At 43.3% G+C, this 17,555-nt stretch overlaps 1 protein-coding gene across 1 annotated transcript in view; it reads right to left on the bottom strand.

The window, feature by feature from the left end:
* Positions 1-2,884: 2,884 nt before the first annotated feature.
* Positions 2,885-17,555, bottom strand: part of LOC117536154 (ataxin-1-like) — a 97,136-nt gene continuing 82,465 nt past the window's right edge. Inside the window, 3 exon segments of the mRNA XM_034200902.1 lie at positions 2,885-9,303; positions 11,417-12,826; positions 12,828-13,765. Coding sequence (XP_034056793.1) covers positions 8,767-9,303; positions 11,417-12,826; positions 12,828-13,268 — 2,388 coding nt within the window. The 5' untranslated portion in view covers positions 13,269-13,765 and the 3' untranslated portion in view covers positions 2,885-8,766.

Genomic DNA, 17,555 nt, shown 5'->3' with positions numbered 1-17,555 from the left:
AAAGCAGCTCACCCAGTGAGAAGACTTATGGCATAATGTGCCGATTTGTACAGATCCTGGAGATAGAAGGACTTCAGACCAACCAGGGAGTTATCTGATCAGCTTGGTGTTCAATGTAACTCTTTACCATGGCTCAGACTTTGTTACTTGCAGTTACAGTTTCTCATTTTAGATTGTGCACATTTTGCATTTGTTTTTACATGTTCTTTGTTCATGCTCTTTATCATTTTTCTGAGTTGGAAAGTTAGATTGCATCATAGTTTACTTTATACATATTTGTATTCTTCAGTGGTGAAGTATATTGCAAAGCAGCTCAGCCATGTGAGAAGACTTTTGGCACTTTTTCGTTTTCTGAGTTGGAAAGTTAGATTGCATTCAAAATGTACAGAAATACTTAATTTTGTTAAAGCTTTTTATAAAAAATGCTTCTGACCAGAGCTTTGTTTCCTTGTCATTAATGTTGAACACCACCAGAGGGGCTCTCACCTGAAAGGTCTCTGCTTCATGTGTCTTCAGCAGAAGATCTAGACTTTGATTGCTATATTTTCAGTTAATATTGACCTTACTGAGCTTTAGCCATATCCGCTGCCTATCATAAAAAATGTTAAGTACAGTGAACCTTTCTAAAATATACAGTAGTAAAGAGACAAACCCACCAGCATTATAGTAGCCAAATTCTTGTTTGTGGGCTGTATATATAAAATTGACTTGAAAAAGTTGCTGATTTTAGAGTACTGGCACCTTTTTCATTCCAATTCAAGCACTGGTCTCTTCCCAGCTGGACGTGCCTGGAACACCTCCCTATAGGGAGGTGCCCAGGTGGCATCCTAACTAGGTGCCCGAACCACCTCAACTGGCTCCTTTCGACGCGCCAACTATCAAATATCTCTCCTGATTGTTGGCACTATAATCACCTTACCTGCATTTTACTCAGGTGTAACTAAAGTCTGATTTAAGGGTTGTTTATATTTCACATCATTAATCAGAATCTGCAAAGTAACTCAAATAAGTGTAGTGGAGTAAAAATACCAGGTTAACCTCTGAATTGTAGTGGAGTAGAATTACAAAGTAACAATGAGCTGTCATGTGCGATTTTCAACCATTTATTAATTATATGTTTTACATTTGATAGCGGATACAAGCGGATACAAGCGGCCGAGATGGGTTTTCTCCGCAGGGTGGCTGGTGTCTCCCTTAGGGATAAGGTGAGAAGTTCGGTCATCAGGGAGGGACTCGGAGTTGAGCCGCTCCTCCTTCGCGTCGAAAGGAGCCAGTTGAGGTGGTTCGGGCACCTAGTTAGGATGCCACCTGGGCGCCTCCCTAGGGAGGTGTTCCAGGCACGTCCAGCTGGGAAGAGACCAAGGGGTAGACCTAGGACCAGGTGGAGGGATTATATCTCTTCGCTGGCCTGGGAGCGCCTTGGGATCCCCCAGTCAGAGCTGGTTGATGTCGCCAGGGAAAAGAAAGTTTGGGGCCCTCTGCTGGAACTGCTACCCCCGCGACCCGACCACGGATAAGCGGGAGAAGATGGATGGATGGACATTTGATAGCACCAATGTGTTTAATACTGGCAACTTCTAATTGTGGGAAAAACGAAAACGTTCAGTAGAGACGTCCCATAGAACATTTTGCGAAACACAATAGCCAGCATGTGTAGTTCTGGGGGGGGGGGGCGTTCGATTTCAGTTTTGGATAGTCTGGCGTGGTTTCGTTCCATTTCAAACAGCTGTTTGACGCTCAGTGTAACCTTGGCGCACTGCCACTCCAACATCCAATCCCAGAGTTTGAAGATTAATCACGGGGACTGTAGTCCTAAACGATAGCTGGGGATTATGGGTAGTGTAGTGTCTTCGGCCATCCTAAACTCCTAGAGGCCTATGTCTGTTTCCGGTTATTTTTATTTTGAAATTCAGTTCCTGACGGACGCCAAAAAAGCCTGAGATTATGGAATTAAACCAATAAATAAAAGCAAGGATAATTGTGTGTTATTGGTGAGTAAATAACAGTGTGTTATTTTGAAAAGAATAACAAATTAGAAGGAAAAAAAGATTTAAAAAATACAGATTTCAGTATTCTGAGGCTCTGAGCCCCATTTATTTTCCTCACAGACGGCAACAAAAGTCCGAAATTATACGATTTAAAATAAAAGCAATAATTGTGGCTTGATATTGAGTAAGAACATGTTTTTATGAACCACACAGCTTCCGGTCTTCCACGACCCGACCGGAGAAAAAGACGTGCTGCAGGCACGAAACATATTACCAGTAGAAATACATTGCTTTTAAAATCGTGCTGTGCAACACGAAAAAAAGGGGAAAATCGTGTTGGTGAACACGAATCAATAGATTAAAAATCGTGTTGGTGAACACGAAATGCCATGAGACTGGGTTGTGGATTAAGGTAATTTAGCATGCCGGCCGGCGGTGGCTTAATCAGTTATTAAGGTAGATGAAACCTTCTATATTCATTTTAACAATGCCTAGTTACAATATAGTAGTAACCCAACACCATTTGACTTTATTTGATTAGTTAACTCTAAATATAATAGTAATTTAGGAATGTTAAATTGCTGTTACTTTTACATGTATTGAAATGCAACCAAACTTGCTAGGTTGTAGCCTACAGGGCAATGTATTTGCTTAGCCTCTCCATTTGCAGATAGTTAAGCAAAAACACAATCGAAACAGGAAACATTATTTAAAGTGCAACATAGAACTAATGTGAGCTTGGTGACATAATGTCTTAATCACTGCAGATAGTAGGAATGTCATGTAGCCCATACAACACTAGAGGGGGATGTTTTCTGCTCAATTTAAGCCAAACTAAATCACAGTGTTGATAGCATTGTTTGTGTTAGTATTAAAATAAAGACACAGGACACCCATTTATTCCAGATATGTCAAGGTTTCTTTTTCTTTTTCAAAGAGGTGCATTTGTACAGATGTCAAATACATACACCAACAGGGTTTCTCCATTGCTATAGAGGAAAAGGGTGGTGAGACACAGGGACTTAGTGAGTACAATATAGTACAAACAAGTTGGCTGGGACTGCTGCGCCCCTCCCCTGCAGGCCAGACTGTCCGAGCAGGTCTGTGCTGATGTCCGCTTCTCTGCTACCGTCTTATAGGCCAACAAGTTTCAGTTCAGTTCTTGGTGTCTCCGGTAAGCAGAGAAACATCTAGACAGACAGTTTGCTGGCCTCAGGGCTGAGTGTTCAGAACAGGGGGGGGGAATCAACGGAGCCACGGCTGACAGACAAGCTCCACCCCCTCCGTGGCAGTGGGCAGGGTCAGAGGTCACCAGCCGTACAGCCTGTCCCCTGCTGAAGTGTTTGTTGTACGGAGAGGCCGAACAAAGACGCTCAGTACACTGAAGAGTAATCCAAGCCATCTCCAGCATAATACACATATCATAATAATAATTCATAGTTAATTGTCATTAACAACATTGTTAATCATATCAAATTATATGTAATACATTTACATATCTTATAACCCATATGAAACAGCCCACTATGTAAATTGATTGGGGTGAAACTAAACTTTTACGTGGGCCTCTACAAGTTTTTTTTTTCTTTCTGCCTGAGTTGGTTATCCAGCGCTATGGACATTGACGAGACGTCATACAAAAAAAAAGAGAAAAAAAAGGAATCCTGATTGAATTCTGTTCACTTTTAAAACACAACAAAGTGCCAAAAACACATCCTTTTTGCAAAATGAAAGTACAAACATCAAGAAACAAGAGCACACATGCCTTTTTTCTGATCTGAAAAGTCAAAGCTCACACACCAACATTCATTTTATTTGTAAAATTGTGCAAGAAGCCAATAAAAAAAAAAAAGACATTAGCAGTGTTCCTCCAGTGAGGAAGCTTGTCATAAAAACTCAACAATGACACATTCTCTACATAGTTTTAAGTCCCCTGACATTATATCTAGTGCTACAAGGAGACTAAAACACAGAAAAAGCTCCTGCACCAAAGATAATGATAAAAACAATGCTGAGGTTTGTACGCACCGTTTTCACACCGCACGACCAACCAAAGCTGTGCCAAACACGTAGGCCAAATTTGATCTAAAAAATGTGAACTAAACCAAACTAAACATCACAGCTCGGGTTGGTGTAGGGTGGAAAAGATTTCAAACAAACCCGAACACAACAAAAGAAGGGATGCATTCCATGAGAAAAGGTTTTCCTATAGTAGAAAAGAACCAAGGAACCACCTAACACCTCGGCCCGTTGGACCCAAGAACGCGCCGGGCGCCAAGCGAGATGGAGCACAGACAGACACAACAAGGTTACGGAGAGGTGATGTGCAAAAACTTAAACTGAACCATCTCTCTTTTTCATCCTTATTCACCCCTTTTTTATCTTTCTCATTCTCTCTGTCTGTTTTGAATGAATGTTACCCCTAGGCAAGGTTTCGGTCTGAGACAGAGGGGTTAGACCAAGCCCATCCTAGGATTAGAAAGTGCTGAAACATTATCAAGTCTTTAACATCTACTTACATGTGCATCTCTGTTGGTTGGTTGTTTTTTTTTCCTTTTTGTTTTTTTGTACAAAAAGTGGTCCCCACTAAGCAATGAGGTTTCTTTTTTTTCTGCGGGTTTCACCATGAACCGCCGAGGGTCAGGGTTTATGATCTCACAGACAATTACAGGAGAAAACACACACACACACACACACACACACACACACACACACACACACACACACACACACACACACACACACACACACACACACACACACACACACACACACACACACACACACACACACACACACACACACACACACACACACACACACACACACACACACACAACACCATCAGGTGAACATAAGCACACATACTACACACATGGTGCGGACATACACGCATGCACAAAGGAGGTACGACACAGTCTCTCACACACTCAAATTTAGAAAGGCCGCAAGGACAAAAGGGAAAGGGAGGTACGGACAAACTCTCCGTTGGGTTTGTTTTGCTTCACAAACATCCTGACTCTTGTTTTACAGATGTGACGCACACATCGACAGACAGTAACAAGGATGATACACTGGAGTAGGACTATGCTACATACACTTGGCACAGCAAAGAAGGGAGGGATACATGTAAGTATTGCACATCGTGGGACATTTCAAGGGGATACAAACTTGGGATTATCTTAATAAAAGAAAAATACTACACTCGAAAAATTAGGAAACCTTGCTGGCATTCAGAATGTGTCTACATTCCAGATTGCTTTGTTTCATAGTTAATTCCATTGAAGTATAAACACAATGACCTTTTTTTTTTAAGCAAGAGGTGAAAATGAGACCGAATATCAAAAGATGATGTTAGGAGGGGGACAGGCAGCCCAGGCCACACTGAAAGGTAGCTAGCGGTTGTTGAGGGTTAATATTCCATTGCTTGGCCTCAGGAGGAGGTGTGAGGCTGGCTGGCTATGATTGGGTACCTGAAACAATGTTAACGAGGTCACTACGGGAGTCGTGGCAACGAGGTTTCCGCTGGTTACTTCAGGTGCATGTGACTTTTGCTCTCCTGCAGCTCGAGTTTATGACTCTGACCAGCTGGGACGTGTGAGGTGTTGGGGGTCAGTTACTGCATATATGAGACACTTCCCTGAAAAACTAGCAACTGGTGTTGCAACTGCAATTCCTTAAGGTTAAAATGTACTCTATGATAAGGGGAATAGTGCTAACTGAAGAACACTTTGTTCAGGTTTAGGCTTCGAAAAACATTTAATAATATATGGCAAGATTGTATTCTCTATAAGGAGGAAAGGAGGAGTTTTGGTTCGATGTTAGATGGTTTTTATTACATGTTTATTGCCGAGAATTTGAGCGGAATGACTGTGGTTGTTTGTGTTTGTGTGTTCAACTCATACACAAGGAGATTGCCTGAATATTAGTCATACTATTGCTTTCTAAATTAACCAAACTTCAGCATCAATTGGCTTTGGCTAAACATAAAAATGCTCTAAGCAGATGAAAGGTTTGATAACATGTTGTGGTTCTGATTTTTACAATTGTTGGGAAGGGGTTGTGTGTATGACATTTACAAAACACAGCCACACACAGATTGCAAAACATACACACACACATATTTCTATTTGTACTCGTAATGATCATTATGATTCAATTGGAAAAGGAAGAAATGAAAATGCACTGTGGTGGGGTTGATTTGTGAAACCCCGTTTTATTGTAAAAAAATAAAGCATTTTCAAATCCCATAAGGGGTCTACTCATTCACTCCCCATCAACATCTAAAACATTCTTCATCCATCTGAGCACACATCCATCCCACCATCACCCCGGTAAACTCCCACCACCTGAAGCGTTGCCCAACACACCAACACCTACATTATCAGTGGGATTCAAATTTGACTGATATGCTTCTAAGAGGCAACCAACGACTTTCTCTATACCAATACCTGAATGCAGAAGCTGAGGAGAACGCTCAACAGATATGCCTGCAAGAATCCACATCTTTAAATCCCAGACTCCACTGATGAATTTAAAAAGAATTGCCAATTTAGTTTAATAAAACAGTTACATTCTGGGACAACCAAGCAGGCGTATCTGTTGAGGTAATTTCTGCATCGTTTGCCGCAAATAGGGTTTCAGCTGACTGAAAGCACAGGCCGTGTTCAAAACTGAACCATAGTCCCTGCACCCTGGTTTCAACAGCAGAAAAGTGGACAAAAAGTCAAAATGTTCCTTTGGATAAATGGCATATCTTAAGTCAGTAAATTCAGTAGGCAGGCACGTGTTAAAATTCTGTTTTACAGCTAAGGTTATGTTCCTAAAAATGTAATTTGACCTTAACTGCATTTATTTTCCTCTATAATGTGACAAGTGCCTGCTGAGGAACAAAGACCCTGGTCTCCTCCAGTGTGTCACGTGGTCTAGGGCTCGTTTCAGGACCGGGCGGTTCAACATCACGTCTCCACCCTTCTCCCTCCTCCTGATGTGCAAATTGCAAGATTCTATTAAGTACGACTCCAAGTAGAAACACTGGACATTTAACATTGTCTATATATCAAGTGAGTATAACCTTTATGCTATACACAGTATACATACTCATACACAAACTGACACAGGTACACAAACACACCACTCTACTGTACTGTACTGTGCATTAATCCATTCAACTAGTGTCTTTGCAGTAGGGACCACAAAGCGTCCGCATTCGTCTCGATACAGTACATATTACAGGTCATTCAGGGATGGTGTGTACTGTTTTGAGTTTGTGTAAGCGTTTGTACGGACATACACAGACCCAACCTCATGCGCACACACATTACAAATATATGACACCCTCAAAATTCTGTGGCGTGAGCTTCTAATCGATGCTCTCAGTCGAGTACAGAACATCATTGGGATATTTCAAAAGCCTGTTCTTTGTTAATCCTCATGCCAGATCCTGAACTTTCAAAAACACATTCCAATACTTTCCCCTAACCTTTATATGGCTGGCTGGCTGGCCAAGTGCACATGCTGAGAACCATCATACTTCTAAATTCCTTTTGTCAACATTATTTTTTCTCTAACTGTCTACTAACTGGAAACATTCTCCAATACCTGATACAATCATCTCCTCTTAGTGATCCCATGGCACATCCGCTCCCACCTTCACTTCTCCAAAAGCTTAAACTTTCCAAAGTGCTGTTGCTACTTTCTACCCTCGTCTTAATACAAAAAAAAATAATCTAAAAACATACAGTACTGCGTTAATAAAGAGACAACACCAATGTGTCGGCTGTATGGTGAGTGTGACAGGTGTGTTAAGTGCTTTGAAACATCCTGACCCTCTCAGAGCTGATTCTCTCTGTCCTCTCACACACTTCTCCATAAAAAAGTATAAAGTAATTCATCAAAAACCATGAGGATTGTCTTCCTCTCGACATTTTCTTGAAGTGACCCAGTGTGTTCACACTTCTATGCTTTAGGTTAGGGTATCTCACATTGATACATTAACATTGACCCACCTAGGTTCAAAATCTAGGACTTAATGACCCCTGGTTACGTTTTTTTGACAATCATTGGATCATGTGAGTTAGAATACGAGTGGATTATGAGAAACAAGAAGAAAACGCTCAAGATGAAGGACTCCACCGTCATCGCACTGAACAGAGTGAGTGTTGTTCCCTCTCTTTTGTGTGGCACACTGGCAACACCTGATGACATCACTGCATAGGTCCGGCCCACAGGGAGAACGATTGTTTCCCCAACTCCCACTCTGATTTGGAAAAAAATATAGTTATGGTTTTAACAAATCCTTTAAACTCAGGATCTTTTTTCAGGATCACATTTAGGTATTTTTGTCCAGGCACAGGAAGTGAAATCACTGTCAAGAGTCTAAACTGTGAGCTAATTCAATTTGTCCATAATGTGTAGCCAGCCAAAAAGAGCCATCAAGCATTGCTTCATGTGCCACACAGCAACCAATAAACATCTAGCACACCTCACAAATCCCTCACCATAGGTCATCTCATGAAAACCATCAGAAACGGCAGCGATTGCTCAAGTGATATCAAATCCAACTATTAAAACATGTGTTATTGACTACATGGACTTAAGGTGATACCATGTAGGGTACATTTACCACTACAGCACAGTATTCAAGATAGAAAAATAAAATCGGAAAACAAAACTTTAAAATCAAGACGAATGAAACATTAATGTGGGCATTCATGTTTTCTTGTAGAGTCCATTTATGTTTTCCTAATCCCAATGGATGAATATACAGTCCTGCGCTTCACTTGCCAATATTTGACCTTCCCTCGATGCTGACCTTCACCTCGTGGGGGATGAAGGAAGGTTTGGGCAGGGTCAAAGGTGGCTCCTCCTCTGATTTGTCTACTTTCCGACCTTCAGGAGCAGACCATCTCCTCTTCCTGCTTCCTGATGGCTTGCTGGCGCCAGCTTGTGCACTGCTGGAAACCTGACCTTTAGAAAGTGCCCCTCTTTCCCCAAACATGAGATCCCCGTTTCCCACGTTGGTGCCTCCATTCCCACTGGCAGCGCTCCCTCGCTGGCTGATGCCGTTCTCCCGCTCTGAGACAGCTCTGGGGGGTTTGAGGTAACCAGAGGAAGGGGTAACCAGTTCCAGGGGCTGGGTCTTCTTCAGGGATCCGTTCCTCAGGTTCTTCAGGGTGAGGGAAATACAAACGTCGCCCACAGAGAGCTTGGTGCAAGGCAGCTCCAGAAGCTGCGTGGTCCGGTCTGGGCAGCATGAAGACCAGCCTTGGCCGAACACAAAGAAGGGGTACTCCACCAGGACCTCCACGCTCACCTGGAGGAGAGGGAAGGGGGGGGGGGGACATAAACACAAGAATACTTCAATACAAAAAGTAGCTTGTCTTTAAAGCCCTTAAACACTTCAAATCTAACAGTTATACATTAGAAATGATTACATTTTTATTTAGGAAACACTCAAAAACATTCACTAGGATTGTGTGGATGTGGTTTTATAAGATTTGCTTTGCAGTGATAATGAACCATCTATCCTTATTTTTCCTCTTTTGTTACAACCAAGGACAGAGACAGGGCTACAAGGACTTTATTTGTGTCTAAATGTAGCTGAATGAAAGAACTACTGGGACATGTTGTTCATAAAATCAGAAAGAATATTATGTTATAAGTGATTGGTTTGTTAGAGGCACAGCTGGATACTGTTGGCATAGAAGCAGAACATAAGTTAAAAAAAAAGATTACCAACATACTTCAAGAGAAAATGCCTAATCCAAAGATGAAGTATTACACAAAATTGATGAAGAGGATGCAACATATTTATGTTTAAGGGATTACAGTTCTGAATTGAATTATTAACATAAAGGGCTGACTTAGATTAGCATTATAATTTGTATGAGAGAATAAAGAGATGACTGATGGAAGCAGAGGAGGCTTAGAGACGTGATGTGTAGAGCGAGGGAGCAAAACATATGAAGTGAAAGATTTCAAATAGAGAGAATGAGAAGGTGGGAGTGGAAGAAGTTACTGAGAGGGAGATGAAAAGTGTACAGAGGAAGGGCGGGTAGAACAAGAAGAGGAGTGAGGAAGTGAACGTGAGAGAGAACAATGTTAAGAACGGTACAAGTGCAAGATGTATCAAACAGCCTCTCAAAGGAAACGTCAGGCATCATTTCCCCAACCCTATTACATAATTCTTGATTTCTTAGAGTTAGTCCTCTGAGTGTGGACTCAAAGCTGCTACCACCTCCAAAAAGAAAAAGTAAGGAGCCACTGATGGAGTACAAGAGAGAAGGATAAGTCTTTGAAAGATTGTCAGCTTTTGTGGGGTACAGTATCAAAGAGCAGCCGGGGGCGGGAGAGGACTAGAGATGCGCTGTGGTGGTGGACCAGTCACAGCGTGGACACATGAAATGGATTAACTGGCTTTAACGCACACACTCAAAGACAGTGAGAATGTGTGTGTTTGAAGGAGTTGGAGGGAGAAAGTAAAAAGGATAAAATCAATGCTCAGTATTAGATGTTAGGAGATTACTGAAACATCGTAGTTAAAAAAGGTTTTTACACGTAGCAGCAAAAATGTGATATCAGTACATTCATGTTCCGTGCTTCACTGAATACTTAATGAGTAGATATCCAACACTCTGCTCTTTGAACTTTTCTACAGCTCATAATAAGAACATGGTTGTTCAATCACTGCCATCATAGTACATTGAAGTTAATTTAATCTGAAAGGAGTCCTGTGAGGTTCACCTATGATAGAGTCATTAATAAGGGAGCAGCTCAACACTTGTCATTCAACATTAATAACACACACTCTGAGCATGCATTAAAGCCTTCTAAGAAATCTTGCGGATGTAGTGTGTCACACTCACACCTATAGAGACACCTATAGGACTAAACACAGCAGTAATGGGCTGAATATAGGAGTTGCTGTTTCACTGAGCCGTAATGCACAAAGCATAATGAGGCCATTAAGCGTTATCAAGTAAAATCACATAAAGAACAGGCTTTAAAGGACTAGTTTCACTTCCTTGGAGGGAATTAAAAAAGAAGATCGATTTCAATCTTATGTCTCTGCATTGCCAATGGAAACAGCCCTGAGTTGATTAGCTTAGGTTGGCATAGCATAAACACTGGAGGCAGGGGGGAGATAACAAAGCTCTAAAGTTTGAAATAAACGACTAATATTGCCTCTAAAGCTTTATTATTATCACTAATCTGTAAACAAACAAAATGTATTTCGTATTGTGTGCTAGTGGGCTTTAGAGGTGTGAGAAGCCATATTTACAGCTCTGCTTTGAGTCATGGCTTTAGCTCCATAGTTTAAGCACAGACATGAGGGTGATATCAATTCAACTGACATTCAAAGTGTAAAAGAATATTAAAAAAATATAAACGTAAGACTATAATTAATGTTGACCTCTGTCTCTCACCTGTGAACGGTGCTCCCCAACGGAGAACTGCACCACAGCGAAGTTGTGTGAGGCGGGGCTCCCTTCGATGCGCTCCACTGTGGACGAGTCGATCTTCAGGTCGCTGCTGATCTCAGCGCTCTGGATAAAGTCCTCCGTCTTCAGGTCCTCCACACGTTTCAGCTCCCCGTCGGCCAGCTGGATGATGGAGCCCTTGATGAAATAAGGGGGGAGTGATGGGGGCGCCCCCGTACTGGATGAGGAAGGAGGAGCAGAAGTCGCGACCACCCCTGGCGGAGCGGGAAAAATGGGGAGATGAAGCTGGGCTTGGACCACTGCACCTGAAACGCTCTGGTGATACGAGCCGCCGTGGTGCTCTAGAGTTTCTCCTTTGGGGGCCGCAATGTATGTGTGTGGGAGTCTGGTAGGAAACGAGGCGGCTTGGCTAGATGATGTTACTTGGGAGGTTACAGGTTCCAATGTGGCCACTCCACTTCCACTTACAGGGATAATGACTGGTTGGGTGCCAGGAATGAGTAAGTGTTGTTGTAGGCTGGTGTGATAGCTGATCGGCGTATGGCTCCCAGCGCCCCCTGCTATGTACCCAATTATAGGTGGCTGAGGGTAGATACTGGAGGAGGGGAGACCCATTGACAGTGACTCTGTGGCACTGTGGGTGGTCTGGATGACGGTCTGAGGTGACAGTGTGCTGACAGCAGCTTTCAGGCTGTCCACACTTAATGGGGATGCAAACGTGAAAGAGGAGGAGGTGTTGGAGGAGGAGGTTGTGCGATTGACAGGCTTGCCCAGGATGATGCCACCTTTCTCCAGGTGTGCGGGGGCACAGGTTGTCAGCTTCTCGTTGCCGGCTCTGTGTTGTACCAGCTGGTGGTCCCCATGGCTGTTGGGCATCAGCATGAACGAGGTTCTCAGCCCTGAGTGATCGTGAGTGGCGTAGTCTGAGTGCAGAACCAGCTGGCGGGCCTCGTAAGAGGACAAAGACAATGTGGCGTCCCGGGATTTGCTCCCTGGCTTAGAGAGGTTGGACTCGGGGGACATTCCAAACCGCCGACCCCTTTCCAGCTCTCCATTGTGGTGCTCTCTGTGTCTGGAGCCACCTTCATCTTTCCTTGTGGGTCCGTCCGAATACTGCACCACAAGCTGGGACATCCCATGTCCCAAAGAATGGTGGGGGTGCAGTGACTGGAGAGGAAGGTGGACGCCTCCTTGGTAATGAGGTGACGGCACAGTCCGTGTTGACGTTGACATCTGAACTTGGTGAGGGTAGAGGTCTGTCGAAGGCGGAGGCATGGAGGCGCGTGCCGAGGACGCTCTCTGCTGGTCGTGTTTGGAGGCGTGCGAAGGAGCAGACACTGTCTCTGTGTACGAGTGTCTCTGCGCGGCCAAAGAGGAGGACGAAGAGGAGGTGAGGGGGGGGAGGTGGAGGAGGAGGCGGAAGCAATTGAGGGGAGATGTAGCTCGCGTATGGGGCACTGTAGGGTGAGGCTATGAACTGCAGGTTGGGAGGCAGTTGGGCGTAGTGGACAGTTCCTCCAACAGTGGACTGTGACAGGGCGGACGTATACACTGTAGGAAGAGATGAGACGAGACTCAGTGAGGAGGATGAAGAGTCCGAGGTGGAGAAGAGGGATTTATACTGCAGGCTGTCCGACTGACTGGAGCTACGGTGACCGCCCACTCCACTCTCATTCCCAGCAGCCACGCTGGCCAGCCAGGCCATGTTCTCTGTGCGCTGGCTGTCACTGGCGGGGGGGATGTTGGGGGAGCGGAGTTCAGAGGGTAATGTGCTTGAGATGATCTCCCTCTTCTTTGGGGGCAGACATTCATTACTGCGTTCCTGATTGGACTTCATGCTGACTACGCCTCACGTCCCTAAACTGTACTTGCTTATCGTTCCTTAACTTTTGGCCTTCTATTGCTTTTCTTTTCTATTTCTGACTTTTTATTTCACTTTCCTTCCTTTTTCTCACTTTTGATGATCCATCACTTGTCTCGTCGTAATAAGCTATGAATTCCAAATCTCTACTCTCTTTCTATCTTGTTCACCAAAGCCCGATGTTTATCAGGGTGATAAGGAAAATCCAGACCCTAACAAGCAGGTGAGGAGGGATTAAAGATGGAGATGAAGATATGGAGAGGGGGGTTGGAGGGTGGGGGGAGAGGGGGGGTAGGGCGGTCTGTTTGGTCCAGAGGTGTTTAGCGGCTGGAGGGTGAGCTCAGAGCTGGAGGGGAGAGAGTCACGACGTCACACCTGCTGCTGCCGCCGAGGACGACGGGGGGCCGAGTGCGTCGCACTTCATGCGGAATCATTTCCTTGCAAAAGCAAGCCTGCCCACACCCAGCACAATCCTGTGGAAGAGAGACAGAAACGGCGTTAGAAAAGGTGTGGGTCCTTTTAAATAAAACTAAATAATCACTGAAATGTATTACATTTTAGATGAAGCATTCTTAGTCTAGGGCAGGGATCGGCAAGCCCTGACACGCGTGCCACCATTGGCACGCGGCACCGTAACCAGTGGCACACTAGGAATAAGTGGAATAAGTGTGCAAAATATTTAAATTGTATTTTCGGATCCTGAACGAGACCACCGCCAGAGCGCGTCTCCCCGTTACCTGCAGAAGACAGCCATGCACGCAGCGCAGCCCCGCTCTCTTTAACTCCAGGTGACTTTCTGCCGCTTTCCTCTGGTGCACCGCGGTGCAGTGCAGATCTTTTCAACACAGAGGAAAACACTTCACAAATTGCAGCAGTACCCATAAGGAGCTGTACAAATGCCGCAGTTTTTGCGTGGCTGTGTCTTTAGTTGAAAGCCCAGTGGCGATCTGCTCATCTCTCATCGAAATAACATGCTACACAGGGGCGGACTGGCCATGTGTGTTCTGGAGAATCACAGAACGGACGATCGTCCTTATTATTATGCCGTTCAAACCAATTATTTAAATTTGTTTGTTAAATTCGGCATCAAGTAAGTTGCACTGCTTCCCCGCTGCGAGGCTCCCCCGCCCTCCTGTTGACAGTTCACGAGCGTCGAGCTCTTTTTAGCTCTATTTTTGCCACAACATTATGTGAGGAAAGAAATTGAAGCAGGATAAATTAATAATAACACAGGCAGTTTTTAAAAGTTGCACCCTTATTAATTATCGAAAAATGGAAACAATTCCAAGAACTTTCCAGCACCTGCTGTAGTTGGACATCTGATAACAAGCCTGTGCTGTACTCAATAAAGTGTGTGTGTGTCTGCCATCTGTTAGCAATGACCCCCTGCTGTAAAGATGGAAAGCTTGGTGTGAATCTCATAAATAATGTAGAAGCATTTCAAACACCCCCCCACACACACACACACACAACCAGCAACACACCATCATGCTTACTCAAACACTGATACCTGGGCATATTCAGTTATGCTGACACATGTTCTTTTGGTGACACACAGCTCAAGTTCACACACAAACAAACACACTTTCCCCGACAAGTGCACAAAATCAATGAACAACTTAAAGACCCTTCCCATTTGTACACTTGGTGGGCAGAGTATCCTATGACTAACAAACGGCAAACTAAAAATGTACAGCTAGCATGGCTGTTGTTACGACAACGCACTGACTGCATTACAAAATGTGTCTCAGTTTAAAGTTTGCAAGGCAATGAGTTTACATTTTCAACAGCTGAATGTGTTTTATGCTAATAAACGTAAAGAAAAGTATTATTCACAATAAATGAAAACACACCTAAAATAATTATCTGAAGCAAAATGAAAGTGTGATTATGTTGCATTACTGTTATTTACTACATGAATAAACGTCAGGAATTAACTTTCACTCAAACAAATAATCATATAATAATGAACACAATGAACATAGACCACATACAACATGTCAAATATAGAATTTTTTTGTCATTTAAAAAGGCACTTCATCCAAATGCCATGACGAGGACAATCAATATTAAAAAAAGAAAACAATTCAAATGTATGTCATGATACTTAACAGTATTTAGATAAGGAAGTCAGTGAGCGTATCAATTTTTGCATATAAAAATAATTGTGGTTCCTCCATTTAGCCATTCTGGTAACAGACCTGATGATCTGATCTCTGCCACTGCCAAGCCACAACATATTTAATCTTCCAACCAGAATGAATTGTTCAACACTTCTGAGACCTCATAAGGTTTATTTGCAAGTTCCTGCAGGGAGATACCAATTGCTTTCACTTTGTGTGTGTGTGTGTGTGTGTGTGTGTGTGTGTGTGTGTGTGTGTGTGTTTGTGTGCGTGTGTACGTGAGGCCGTGTGTGTTCTGTATGACGAGAGGCCTCTTGCATCTCAAGCAGATTCCTTTGGTTTTCCAAGTGTCGCATTGCTACTATAGCGAAACTGCAAAGACATGCGTAGGAGTAATGCAAATTCACATGATGCACATACAGTACACACACACACACACACACACACACACACACACACACACACACACACACACACACACACACACACACACACACACACACACACACACACACACACACACACACACACACACACACACACACACACACACACACACACACACACACACACACACACACACACACACACACACACACACACACACACACACACACACACACACACACAATCTGTTCAATCAGGCAGGCATGACTCAGAGTGTGTTGAGAGGTGAGCTTTTAGCACTGAGATGCACTCTTCCCTGCCTCTCCCTCCTTCACTCCAACTCCTCTCCTGCCTCAGCCTGCCCACCTCTCCTTCTTCATCACTCCATTTCCAATAATCGTTTTCCATCTAGTGTAATGTTCTTAATTGTCTGTCAACCCTTGCTTCTACTCTCTTGGCATTCATTTTCTTCTTGTCTCTCTCCAGTTCGGTGTGTCATTGAACGTACAGTTGGTGCTGTAGCTGACAATGACAGTGATGATATAGATTGGTATCAAATAATAATCCGAGTTCGTTTTCAACCAGCTGTTGCTCAAATTAAAACTTTGTGATAAGAGGAATATTATGTGTCTGAGCGCTGTGAGATGAGAGACGTTTCATATCAGCCGTCACATCACAAAGTCAGCACACGCTGCCTCAGATCTGTTCATGCTGCCATCTGCTTTTATCTTCGAAGTGAGGTACTTTATTTCTGACAGTTCACTCTGCCTGGTGAGAAAAGGTTTGTTAGAATTCCAGGAGAAATATTAAGCATTGTCATATTAGATATATGTATATTGTGTTTGTAATAAGCATGGCAACTATACAAACTATAAAATAGGAATGTAAATCAATGGGAACTCTTATTAATGAAGAACAATAGCACGTACATCTGCATTAACAACTTTTTTGCCATGTGGGGGCAGCAGAATCAAACACAGTATATTAACATATTACATTTAATATGTCTAACTTGTTAGCAAACTAATGCGTTTTGCCCATCCAGTAGACATGGAGCAACATTAGCATTCACTTGATGGTGGGCTTCTAGTCACCTTGCACATATATGACCAATATTCACTCTCCTCTAAGCCCTGTATTGGTCTCAACCAAATGTCGAGAGAAAAATGCTCAATTGTCTTCACTACTAACTGTGTCTGTCTGCTGTTTGGTATTGAACAAGGTGATAAAATGGGCTTTCAGAACTTTCTTCCTGAAAATAGCTGCCTGCTGTGTATGGAAACACACAGAAATAAGGATATAAAACCACGAGGTGAAAGATATTACAGTAAGAGAGAAAGAATAGAAAGAGGCTGTGCTTAGAGTGAGTCAGAAGGAGTAAAAGTACAGAAATGTTTTTGCTGAGAGCTCATCCGCCCTTAATATTAAAGCTTCCAGCATGTAGAGTGGGAAACATTATTATTAACAAACACAATAAAGTTCATCCAACACATGATTTGAGAGAGGGATATGAAGTGCAGGAAAGTAGAAAGAGATGCAAGCGAACTGACCTACATTGCAGAAAGAGAGAGTATTGCTTCGCTGAAACTGACCCTCAAACACACATTCACTGAAAAGCGATGTCACCCGATTCTTGCTGAGTTTGCAACTGTGTGTATGTGTTTGAGTGTGTCTGTGTGTGTGGGTTTGAATGAATGTGTGTTGACGACCTGTAACCTAAGCCGTCTGTCCTCCATGTGCTTCAGTCTCTTTT

This window comes from Gymnodraco acuticeps, unplaced genomic scaffold (genome assembly GCF_902827175.1).
Source record: "Gymnodraco acuticeps unplaced genomic scaffold, fGymAcu1.1, whole genome shotgun sequence".
Lineage (NCBI taxonomy): Eukaryota > Metazoa > Chordata > Actinopteri > Perciformes > Bathydraconidae > Gymnodraco > Gymnodraco acuticeps.
This window is presented reverse-complemented; position numbering and strand designations above follow the sequence as displayed.